The sequence below is a fragment of the Bufo bufo genome, chromosome 1, assembly GCF_905171765.1.
Source record: "Bufo bufo chromosome 1, aBufBuf1.1, whole genome shotgun sequence".
NCBI classification, from domain to species: domain Eukaryota; kingdom Metazoa; phylum Chordata; class Amphibia; order Anura; family Bufonidae; genus Bufo; species Bufo bufo.
The window spans coordinates 79,392,863-79,405,440 of record NC_053389.1 but is presented as its reverse complement, the minus strand read 5'-3'; the positions used below and the strand labels follow the sequence as shown (position 1 = coordinate 79,405,440).

The 12,578-nt window shown below is 45.7% G+C and overlaps 1 protein-coding gene across 1 annotated transcript in view; it reads right to left on the bottom strand.

The window, feature by feature from the left end:
• The window catches only part of LOC120996556 (beta,beta-carotene 9',10'-oxygenase-like), a 48,708-nt gene that overhangs the window by 19,128 nt on the left and 17,002 nt on the right, over positions 1-12,578 (bottom strand). The window contains exons 3-4 of the mRNA XM_040426547.1: positions 10,178-10,293; positions 9,464-9,566 (exon numbers count right to left, since the gene is read on the bottom strand). Of these exons, the coding sequence (XP_040282481.1) occupies positions 9,464-9,566; positions 10,178-10,293 (219 nt within the window). The remainder of the gene's footprint in view (positions 1-9,463; positions 9,567-10,177; positions 10,294-12,578) is intronic.

Below are 12,578 nucleotides of genomic sequence, written 5' to 3'. Positions count from 1 at the left end.
CAGGAGAAGTTGGGCAATGTGTTTTGGGGTGTCACTTTACATATACCCCTGCTGGGTGAGAGAAATATCTTGGCAAAAGACAACTTTTCCCATTTTTTTATACAAAGTTGGCATTTGACCAAGATATTTATCTCACCCAGCATGGGTATATGTAAAATGACACCCCAAAACACATTCCCCAACTTCTCCTGAGTACGGAGATGCAAAAAAGTGTCACACATCTGGTATCTCCGTACTCAGGAGAAGTTGGGGAATGTGTTTTGGGGTGTCATTTTACATATACCCATGCTGGGTGAGATAAATATCTTGGTCAAATGCCAACTTTGTATAAAAAAATGGGAAAAGTTGTCTTTTGCCAAGATATTTCTCTCACCCAGCAGGGGTATATGTAAAGTGACACCCCAAAACACATTGCCCAACTTCTCCTGAGTACGGCGATACCACATGTGTGCAAACCTAGGCTGCAAAAAAGTGTCAAAGGGGCCCATATTCTAAAGTGCACCTTTCGGATTTCACCGGCCAATTTTTACAGATTTTGATTTCAAACAACTTACCACACATTTGGGCCCCTAGAATGCCAGGGCAGTATAACTACCCCACAAGTGACCCCATTTTGGAAAGAAGACACCCCAAGGTATTCGCTGATGGGCATAGTGAGTTCATGGAAGTTTTTATTTTTTGTCACAAGTTAGTGGAATATGAGACTTTGTAAGGAAAAAAACAAAAAACAAAACATAATTTCCCGCTAACTTGTGACAAAAAATATCAAATTCTAGGAACTCGCCATGCCCCTCACGGAATACCTTGGGGTGTCTTCTTTCCAAAATGGGGTCACTTGTGGGGTAGTTATACTGCCCTGGCATTTTCCAGGGGCCCTAATGTGTGGTAAGTAGGTAATTGACCTGTGAAACCCGAAAGGTGCTCTTTGGAATGTGGGCCCCTTTGCCCACCTAGGCTGCAAAAAAGTGTCACACATGTGGTATCGCCGTATTCAGGAGAAGTTGGGGAATGTGTTTTGTGGTGTCATTTTACATATACCCATGCTGGGTGAGAGAAATATCTTGGCAAAAGACAACTTTTCACATTTTCTTATACAAAGTTGGCATTTGACCAAGATATTTATCTCACCCAGCATGGGTATATGTAAAATGACACCCCAAAACACATTCCCCAACTTCTCCTGAATACAGAGATACCACATGTGTGACACTTTTTTGCAGCCTAGGTGGGCAAAGGTGCCCAAATTCCTTTTAGGAGGGCATTTTTAGACATTTGGATACCAGACTTCTTCTCACGCTTTGGGGCCCCTAAAATTCCAGGGCAGTATAAATACCCCACATGTGACCCCATTTTTGAAAGAATACACCCCAAGGTATTCAATGAGGGGCATGGCGAGTCCATAGAAAAAAAAAATTTTTGGCACAAGTTAGCGGAAATTGATTTTTTTGATTTTGTTCTCACAAAGTCTCCCTTTCCGCTAACTTGGTACAAAAATTTCAATCTTTCATGGACTCAATATGCCCCTCAGCGAATACCTTGGGGTGTCTTCTTTCCAAAATGGTGTTATTTGTGGGGTGTTTGTACTGCCCTGGCATTTGAGGGTCTCCGCAATCATTACATGTATGCCCATCATTAGGAGTTTCTGCTATTCTCCTTATATTGAGCATATGGGTAATGAGATTTTTTTTTTCCGTTCAGCCTCTGGGCTGAAAGAAAAAAAATGAACGGCACAGATTTCTTCATTCGCATCGATCAATGTGGATGAAAAAATCTCTGCCAAAAAAAGAAAACGGAGGGGAAAGGCGTCTGCCAGAACATAGGAGCTCCGCCCAACATCCATACCCACTTCAGCTCGTATGCCCTGGCAAACCAGATTTCTCCATTCACATCAATCGATGTGGATGAATAAATCATTGCCGGGATTTTTTTTTTTTATATATACAAAGTGTTTGCCAAAGTATATAAACACCGCCACCTCCTCAGCTCATATGCCTCGGCAAACGTATCTTTTACTGCAGAGGAGAAATCTCGTCTTGCAGCGCCGCATACACCGACTTGCGTGTAATCTGACAGCAGCGCAATGCTTCTGTCCGAATGCACATCAGTGCTGCAGCTAGTCGATCGGTTGGTCCACCTGGAAGGTAAAAAAAAAAAAAAAAAAAAAGAAAAAACCAGGCCGCAAAGCAATAACTTTATTAACTTTAGAACAGAACATATTAACTTTTTTTTTAACTTTTTTAACTTTTTTACTTACCGGTAATTTTTTTTTGTTTTGTTTTTTTTACCTTTATAGAACAAACCTCTCCTTCCCCATGGGACAATGTGCAAAGCGCAAATCGCCCAAAGATGTGGCGAAGTACGTTATGCACTTTATCCCAGGTGAAAGGAGAGGTTTGCAGCAGCTGTGAGAGAAAGGGCCCTAATAGCCCTGTGTGCCTGTCCTGGTGAGATGTGATCCCTATGCTAGGTGTACCTGTGTGTGGTACTTCCGGAAACACTCACCATAGCATAGGGCAGGGTGGTCCGGACAGTCAGGACAGAAATAGCGGGTGTCACGCCTTATTCCACTCCTGCTACAGACACAACATTTTTTTCGGGGTGGCGGTTGGGTTGAGGTACCAGCAACGACACTGGGGAAATGTCGCTCGTGTAGACGGCTAACTACACTGGTGGATGGGGCCACGGAACCTCCCGGATAAATGAGGTTCTCGATGATCTCTTCCTGGAATTTGAGGAAGGATCCTGTTCTCCCAGCCTTACTGTAGAGAACAAAACTATTATAGGCAGCCAATTGAATTAAATATACAGACACCTTCTTATACCAGCGTCTGGTTCTGCGGGAAACTAAATAGGGAGCCAACATCTGGTCATTGAAGTCCACCCCTCCCATGAGCGCATTATAGTCGTGGACTGAGAGGGGCTTTTCAATGACACGGGTTGCCCTTTCAATTTGGATTGTCGTGTCTGCGTGAATGGAGGAGAGCATGTAAACGTCACGCTTGTCTCTCCATTTCACCGCGAGCAGTTCTTCGTTACACAAGGCAGCCCTCTCCCCCCTTGCAAGATGGGTGGTTACAAGCCGTTGGGGGAAGCCCACGCGACTAGTTCGCGCGGTGCCACAGGCGCAAATCCGTTCTAGAAACAAATGCCTAAAGTGGGCCACACTTGTGTAAAAATTGTCCACATAAAGATGGTACCCCTTGCCGAATAAGGGTGACACCAAGTCCCAGACTGTCTTCCCACTGCTCCCCAGGTAGTCAGGGCAACCGACCGGCTCCAGGGTCTGATCTTTTCCCTCATAGATCCGAAATTTGTGGGTATAGCCTGTGGCCCTTTCACAGAGCTTATACAATTTGACCCCATACCGGGCACGCTTGCTTGGGATGTATTGTTTGAAGCCAAGGCGCCCGGTAAAATGTATTAGGGACTCGTCTACGCAGATGTTTTGCTCGGGGGTATACAAATCTGCAAATTTCTGGTTGAAATGGTCTATGAGGGGCCGAATTTTGTGGAGCCGGTCAAAAGCTGGGTGGCCTCTGGGACGGGAGGTGGTGTTGTCGCTAAAGTGCAGGAAACGCAGGATGGTCTCAAATCGTGTCCTGGACATAGCAGCAGAGAACATGGGCATGTGATGAATCGGGTTCGTGGACCAATATGACCGCAATTCATGCTTTTTAGTTAGACCCATGTTGAGGAGAAGGCCCAGAAAAATTTTAAGTTCGGAAACTTGGACTGGTTTCCACCGGAAAGACTGGGCATAAGAGCTTCCCGGGTTGGCGGATATAAATTGTGTGGCATACCGGTTTGTCTCTGCCACGACTAAGTCCAAAAGCTCCGCAGTCAAGAACAGCTCAAAAAATCCCAGGGCCGAACCGATTTGAGCCGTCTCAACCCGAACTCCAGACTGGGCGGTGAAAGGGGGAACTACAGGTGCGGCTGAAGTTGGTGACTGCCAATCAGGGTTTGTCAGCACCTCAGGGATTCTAGGGGCTCTACGGGCCTGTCTGCGCGGTGGCTGCGACGGGGTAACTACTGCACGTGCCACCGTACCAGCTTCAACTGCCCTTCTGGTGCTCGCCACGTCACCATGTTGTACGGCAGTGCTGGTACTAGGTCCAGGAAGGGCTGCGCTGCTGGTGTATGCCTCACCACGTGATCCGGCAGCGACAGCCCCACTCTGCTGCTCTTGAAGCGGATCCTGCATAACCTGTGGTCTAGCGACACGGGGCCGGGTACGCCTGGTGCTGCCAGGGACCTCCACCTCCTCGTCCGAACTTTGGGTCAGAGAGCCACTGCTTTCCACAGGTTCATATTCTGACCCGCTAGATTCGTCAGATGAGGGTTCCCACTCCTCATCCGACTGGGTCAGAATCCTGTAGGCCTCTTCAGAAGAATACCCCCTGTTTGACATTTTGGACTACTAAATTTAGGGGTATTCCCTGAGACTACCCAAGAAAAAAAAGCAAGCCTGTCTTACAAAGGGGAGGCTAGCGAAGTACCGGAGGCCGCTGCGGTTGATAAAAAATATCAAAACTGATTTTTTTATCGCCGCAGAGCGTGTAAAGTGAATGTGCAGTGATCAAAAAACAAATTTTTTTTTGTCACTGCGGTGGGGCGGGCGTGGGTGAACGCACGTGTGGGCGACCGATCAGGCCTGATCGGGCAAACACTGCGTTTTGAGTGGAGGGTGAGCTAAGGTGACACTAATACTATTATAGATCTGACCGTGATCAGTTTTGATCACTTACAGATACTATAAAAGTACAAATGCTGATTAGCGATACGCTAAACAGCGAATAAAAGTGACTGCGGTGCGGTGGGCGCTAACTGACGCTAAACTACCTAACCAAGGGGCCTAAACTATCCCTAAAACCTAACAGCCAATACTAGTGGAAAAAAAAAGTGACAGTTTACACTGATCACTTTTTGTCTTTCACTAAGTGATTGACAGGGGGCGATCAAGGGGTTAATTAGGATGATGGGGGTGATGGAAGGTGATCAGGGGCTAAGGTGTAGTGTTGGTGGGTACTCACAGTGATCTCTGCTCCTCTGCTGGATCCAACCGACGAAAAGGACCAGCAGAGAAGCCATATAACAGATCATATTTACTAATATGATCTGTTATCTGGCTTCTGATTAGATTTTTTGAAAATCGCCAGCCTGCCAGCCAATGATCGTGGCTGGCAGGCTGGTGACGAAATACTTCTTTAACTTTTGCCGGCCCGCGATGCGCATGCGCATGCGCGGGCCGGCAATGCACGAAATCTCGCGTCTCGCGAGAGGACGCACCGGCGCGTCCACCCAGAACAACAGGACCGCCGCAAAGACGCAATCCTGCGTACGGCGGTCCTGAGGAGGTTAAGCTAGGGGGGCTGAGGTGGTTAATATACCATCAGATCGGAGTTTTCTCCAATCCAATGGTATATTTTAACTTGAAGCGTCCCTATCACCATGGGAACGCCTCTATGTTAGAATATACCATCGGATTTGAGTTTGATCGTGAAACTCAGATCCGTCAGTATATTCTAACACAGAGGTGTTCCCATGGTGATGGGGACGCTTCAAGTTAGAATATACTAAAATAACTGTGTACATGACTGCCCCCTGCTGCCTGGCAGGTGCTGCCAGGCAGCAGACCCCCCCCCCCCCCTGTATTTAACTCATTGGTGGCCAGTGCGGCCGGCCCCCAAATCATTGGTGGCAGCGGAGAGTTCCGATCGGAGTCCCAGTTTAATCGCTGGGGCTCCGATCGGTTACCATGGCAGCCAAGACGCTATTGCAGTCCTGGCTGCTATGGTTACTTAGCAATAGAAGCATTATACTTACCTGCGATGTCTGTGACCGGCCGGGCGCTCCTCCTACTGGTAAGTGAAAGATCTGTGAGGCGCATTGCCTATAGCACAGACCTGTCACTTACCAGTAAGAGGATCGTCCGTCTGCTGCCACCAATGATGGGGGGGGGGGTCGGTCATTTTAATTAGGGAGGGGGGGGCCGTCTGCACTGGCCACCAATGAGTTAAATACAGGGGGGGGGGAAGCCGGGCGCACTGGCCACCAAGTAGTTAAATACAGGGGAGGGAGGGCCGGCCGCACTGGCCACCAATGAGTTAAATACAAGGGAGGGAGGGGGGGGGGGCGGCCGCACTGGCCACCAATGAGTCAAATACAGGGGAGGGGGGGGGGGGGGCGGCCGCACTGGCCACCAATGAGTTAAATACAGGGGAGGGAGGGAGGGAGGGAGGGGGCAGTAATGTACACAGTTCTCAGTTTTTGGGCGATTACCTTGGGTAGGGTATGATTTTTGTGGGATGAGATGACTGTTTTATTGGCACTATTTTGGCGTGCATATGACTTTTTGATCGCTTGCCATTACACTTTTTGTGATGTAAGGTGACAAAAAATTGTTTATTTAGCACAGTTTTTATTTTTTAACGGTGTTCGTGTGATATTTTTATAGAGCCGGTCGATACGAACGCGGCGATACAAAATATGTATACTTTTTTTTATTTATGTAAGTTCTACACAAGAACAGCTTTTTAAAGCTAATTTTTCGTACATTAGGTTTTTTTTATGCAAAAAAAAAAATTTTTTTACTTCATTTTATCAGTGTCATGAAGTACAATATGTGACGAAAAAACAATCTCAGAATGGCCTGGATAAGTCAAAGCGTTTTAAAGTTATCACCACTTAAAGTGACACTGGTCAGATTTTAAAAAAATGGCCTGGTCCTTAAGGTGAAATAAGGCTGTGTCCTTAAGGGGTTAATGTGACCTATAAACTGTACGAAAAACAAACTGAAATCTTTTAGGTAGAAGGAAGAAAAAATATAAAAATAAAATAATATGGTTGCATAAGTGTGCACACCTTTAAACTAATACTTTATTGAAGCACCTTTTGATTTTATTACAGCACTCAGTCTTTTTGGGTATGAGTCTATCAGCATGGCACATTTTGACTTGGCAAGATTTGCCCACTCTTCTTTGCAAAAACACTTCAAATCTGTCAGATTGCGAGGGCATCTCCTGTGCACAGCCCTCTTCAGATCACCCCACAGATTTTCAATCGGATTCAGGTCTGGGCTCTGGCTGGGCCATTCCAAAACTTGAATCTTCTTCTGGTGAAGCCATTCCTTTGTTGATTTGGATGTATGCTTTGGGTCGTTGTCATGCTGAAAGATGAAGCTTTCTAGCAGAAGCCTGAAGGTTTTGTGCCAATATTGACTGGTATTTGGAACTGTTCATAATTCCCTCTAGCCCCAGTTCCAGCTGAAGAAAAACAGCCCCTTGGCATGATTCTGCCACCACCATGCTTCACTGTGGGTATGGTGGACTTTTGGTGATGTGCAGTGTTTTTGCACCAAACATATCTTTTGGAATTATGGCCAAAAAGTTCAACCTTGGTTTCATCAGACCATAACACCTTTTCCCACATGCTTTTGGGAGACTTCAGATGTGTTTTTGCACAATGTAGCCTGGCTTGGATGTTTTTCTTCGTAAATAAAGGCTTTCGTCTTGCCACTCTACCCCATAGCCCAGACATAAGAAGAATACGGGAGATTGTTGTCACATGTACCACACAGCCAGTACTTGCCAGATATTCCTGCAGCTCCTTTAATGTTGTTGTAGGCCTCTTGGTAGCCTCCCAGACCAGTTTTCTTCTCGTCTTTTCATCAATTTTGGATGGACGTCCAGTTCTTGGTAATGTCACTGTTGTGCCATATTTTCTCCTCTTGATGATGACTGTCTTCACTGTGTTCCATGGTATATCTAATGACTTGGAAATTCTTTTATACCCTTCTTCTGACTAATACCTTTTAACAATGAGATCCCTCTGATGTTTTGGAAGCTCTCTGTGGACCGTGGCTTTTGCTGTGGGATGCGACTAAGAAAATTTCAGGAAAGACCAACTAGAGCAGCTAAACTTTATTTGGGGTTAATCAAAGGCACTTGAAATGATGGCAGGTGTATGCTGACTCCTATGTAACATGATTATGAATGTGATTGCTTAATTCTGAACACAGCTACATCCCCAGTTATAAGAGGGTGTTCTTCCCTTCACCTAAAAGATTTCAGTTTGTTTTTTAATTGAGTGGTACAGTTTATAGGTCACATTAAAAAGGTGGAAAAAGTTCTGAAATGATTTATCTTTGTCTCATTTTTTTACATAAATATAAGGAAAACTCTTTGAATGAGAAGGTGTCCAAACTTTTGGTCTGTACTGTATGTGTGTATATATATTTGGCTGGGCTATAATTGTCTGGGCTCTGACCATGGGACCCACACTGATTACGAAGATGGCACATAGTGTACCAAAGCAGTTCCTTCATAGTTTAACCTAACAAGGAGCCTTCATGGGGTGTGTAGCTTAGCTCTATGGAAGAGAGTAGGGCTTTGTTACAATATCAGACACTGGGCCTGGATGAGTATGGTGCTGTAACTACAAAAAATACAAAAGGGCTCTAATGGTCAGACCCCAAATAGTCTATCCACCCTTAGTAAAGCTTCTATGTCTTAATAGTGGAAGGCCAGTGCAATACATGAAGGAACAAAATCAGCATAATGTTTTCCATCACATTCATCACATGCTGTTGAGCCTCCGAGACTGTGTAATGTGAAAGACTGTATGGAAAAGCTAATCTCTTTGTTTCTACCACTTCTAAACTTCAGTTTGGTTTCAAGGCCACGTACTAGATGCATTAGTAAGGCTACTTTCACACTACCGTTCAGAGCAGATCCGTCTGGGGTCTGCCCAGACGGATCCGCTCATATAATGCAGACTTGGGATCCGTTCAGAACGGATCCGTCTGCATTATATTGTAGAAAAAATTCTAAGTGCGAAAGTAGCTTCAGACGGATCAGTCCAGACTTTACATTGAAAGTCAATGGGGAACGGATCCGTTTGAAAATTGAGCCATATAGTGTCAAATTCAAACGGATCCGTCCCCATTGAATTACATTGTAAGTCTGGACGGATCCGCTTGCCTCCGCACGGCCAGGCGGACACCCGAACGCTGCTTGCAGCGTTCAGGTGTCTGCCTGCTGAGCGGAGCGGAGGCTGAACGCTGCCAGACTGATGCATTCTGAGCGGATCCGCATCCACTCAGAATGCATTAGGGCAGTACGGATGCGTTCGGGGCCGCTTGTGAGACCCTTCAAACGGAGCTCACAAGCGGAGCCCCGAACGCTAGTGTGAAAGTAGCCTAAACTGCACACAAGCGCTAAACATATTATTTCTTTACTTTGTATGTTTGCTACCTTATGCAACTAATATATTATATACACACACACACACACACACACACACACACACACGCCTTTTGTCACTACTCTACAATGTCATATTATTCAGTAAAATCTTTTTTTTTTCCCCAGTAAAATCTAATTATTATTTATTTAGCAATCATGTCAGCCTATTTATTCCTGTATCTCAGAATCCACCATGAAAAAAAATCTGGATTGCTTACCCCCTTTTCCAAATGAATTTCCCATATTGTACACAGTCCCATCAGGGTCATAATGAGGGTGAGCTGTGGCAGTATTCACAGCAATAAACTTTGTCCAATCAACCTGTACACGGTGAAAATTACAAGGTAAACATTTGGATGGACTTCAGACAAAATATTATGCAGAGGTATAACCCAACATATTATTGGAACCTCAAATGTCGCCCTTGACTCCAATAAAGGGCGTCAAATCACAATCAAGCAGGTTAAACAAGGGTTGAGCAGGCACCTTACACCTAGTGTTATTAGAGACAGAGCATGCTAGGAGCTGATTATATATTATATTATATATATGCTCAGGATAGGTCATCAGTATGTGGGTGGGGGTCTGACACCCGGGACCCTCGCCGATCAGCTGTTTGAGAAGGAACTGGCGCTCCTATGGCCTTCTTACAGCTCACCAAGCACAGTGCCATACATTGTATAGTGGCTGTGCTTGGTATCACAGCTCAGCCCCATTCACTTCAATGGCACTGAGCTTGATACCAGCTGTGAGAAGGCCGCAGTGCTTACAGGAGCACCAGTGCATTTTCAACGGCTGATTGGAGAGGGTCCCGGGTGTCAGACTCCCACCCACATACTGATGACCTATCCTGAGCATAGATCATCAATATTAAAATCCTGCTAAAACCTGTTTAACCTTACAAGGCATCGTACACTTGCACTGAGGATTACCTTTTCCAGGGTATCCAGGGTCTCAGGTGCCACTCTGCGCATAAAATTGGTTTCAGTGCTGACATAATAGTCACCTTTATACAGGACATAGTTCACACTGCAGTTGTCGGTTGAAGCTGAAGAACAAAAAAGGAAGAATGGGATTTAGATTTCAGTGCTCAGACTGAGGGCTCATGCACACGGACGTGGCCATATTGCAGCCTGCATAAAGCGGGTCCGCAATACACAGGCACCGGCCGTGTGCACCCCGTATCACGGATGCGGACCCATTCGCTTGAATGGGTCCGCAATCCGGGAGATGCGGTGCAGAACGGAGGGATGGATCAGAAGCCCACGGAAGCACTACGGAGTGCTTCCGTGGGTTTTCTGTCCGTGTCTCCGCACCGCAAAAAAGTAGAGCATGCACTACAGTTTTTGCAGTGCGGACCGTCTGATGCGGATCGCAGACCCCATTTAAGTGAATGGGTCTGAGATCCGCATGCGGCAGCCCCACGTTCGGTGCCAATGCATTGCAGACTGCAATTTGCAGTCCGCAGCACACGGTCATGTGCATGAGCCCTGAAGAAAAGAAACTCTGACATATCAGTCATAATCAAGAAATGTCCATCAGTATGAACATTACATTCAGCTGGATAAAGGTGTGATCACGATAGGTAAATTCTAATAAAAAGCTACCATGTCATAAAAGGTGCGGCTTACGGGCAATAAAGGAAACAGCTTGCTTCATCATGGGAGAATCTTTAAAAAAATATTCCCTTTTGAAAAACTCCAACAACTACCCCAGCCGTATGGAAATATTGTTCTTGGTGTTGACGTCTTGCAGAAAATTCCTTATTAAATTCAAAGGAGACAAGGGATCCTTAAAACCCTATCTACTCAAGATCAATATCTCCTTCTGTGTGTTTGCATTCCTTTTATAGGGATCAGAAGCAGATATGATTTTATCTCTCAGATTCTGCTTAAAATGATGAGATGTTTATTCTGTCAATATACTGTACATATCCCAGTAAGACTATGTTCAAAGTAGCAATATGAAATCAGGCAGAGGAACAGCAGTATCCAACCTAGCTGGATAATGCTGGGAACTGCCTGATCTCCATTGACTTCTATAGGATCCCATGGAGATCCGGCTACTTTCCAGCATAAATACCTCTGCATGCTGCGTTTTTTCATCTGGCCAACTGCTGCCATTTATGCTGGAACAGGATTTCTTAATGCCAATATGAACCTAGCGTAAATGCTTACAAAATATGTAGATTTGGGAGTTGAACATAGACATTTAGGCTTCATGTACACAATCATATCTTTGGTCCACATCTGACTTGCATTTTTTTATGGATCGAGTATGGACCCATTCACTTCAACGGGGCTGCAAAAAATGTGCTCAGCACGCTGCGCAACAATGCATAAACACACATGTTAAATCGGGGCACTGCCCTCTTTTAGAGGTTTCTGGGAGTTCGATATTGACGGCCTATCAGGATAGGTCAGCAGTATCAGATCGTGGGGGTACAAAACTCAGCACCCCTGCCGATCAGCTGTTTGAAGAGACTGTGGCGATCCAGTGAATGCTGCAGCCTCCTTATAGCAAACCAAGCAGAGCATCATAAATATATAAGCAGCTGTGCTTGGTATTTCCACCTAGGCCCATTCACTTGAATTGGACGGAGTTCTGAATAGGCCATGTAGGTGATGAATATGAGGTCACTGGCCTTGGGAGAGCTGATCGGGGAAGTGGCCGGGAGCTGGACCTCCATCCATCAGTTCTCAACTCCCAGAAAGCCCCTTTAATTGTGGACACAAATGCTGTGCAAACAATATTTAGCTTAGAAGGTCTTGTGACAATATGGAAATAGTGTAATAATGCTGCACAATACCCATCAGCTGATCTGTAGTATATGATACTCTGGTGCATCTATATCTGTAGCATGTACAGTATGTATGAACACCAAGGGCGGACTGGGGACTAAAAGTGGACCCATGTGCAGGCAGATCCAAATTGACAGAAGGCAGGGCAACATATGTAGGCAGGGCCATCAATACCATAGTGCAGAGCAATATACAGCCCCAGCTTAACCACATACCACAGTGCAGCACAAAATACTGCCACCTGCGCTATAGTTTTCATCTGTATCACTGTGCTGAGGACGTTGATACCGTTGAATTCAGGAGGGCACTTGCAGCTGTTGGCCTACTTGTGTGGAGAGAATCAGATCTTTATGTACCTGGCTGGCGAGGAGGGCTTGGGTGGCCCTACTAAGCATCAGCCCAGTGGGAAATTTCCCTGTAGGGTCTATGGCCAATCCGCCCTGATGAACACTTAGGTCAGGACTCCACAGTGACCTGAATCTCCCTACAACTTGGAAACCTCTTGGCCTTAATACAGCTCATGGGAGACCTC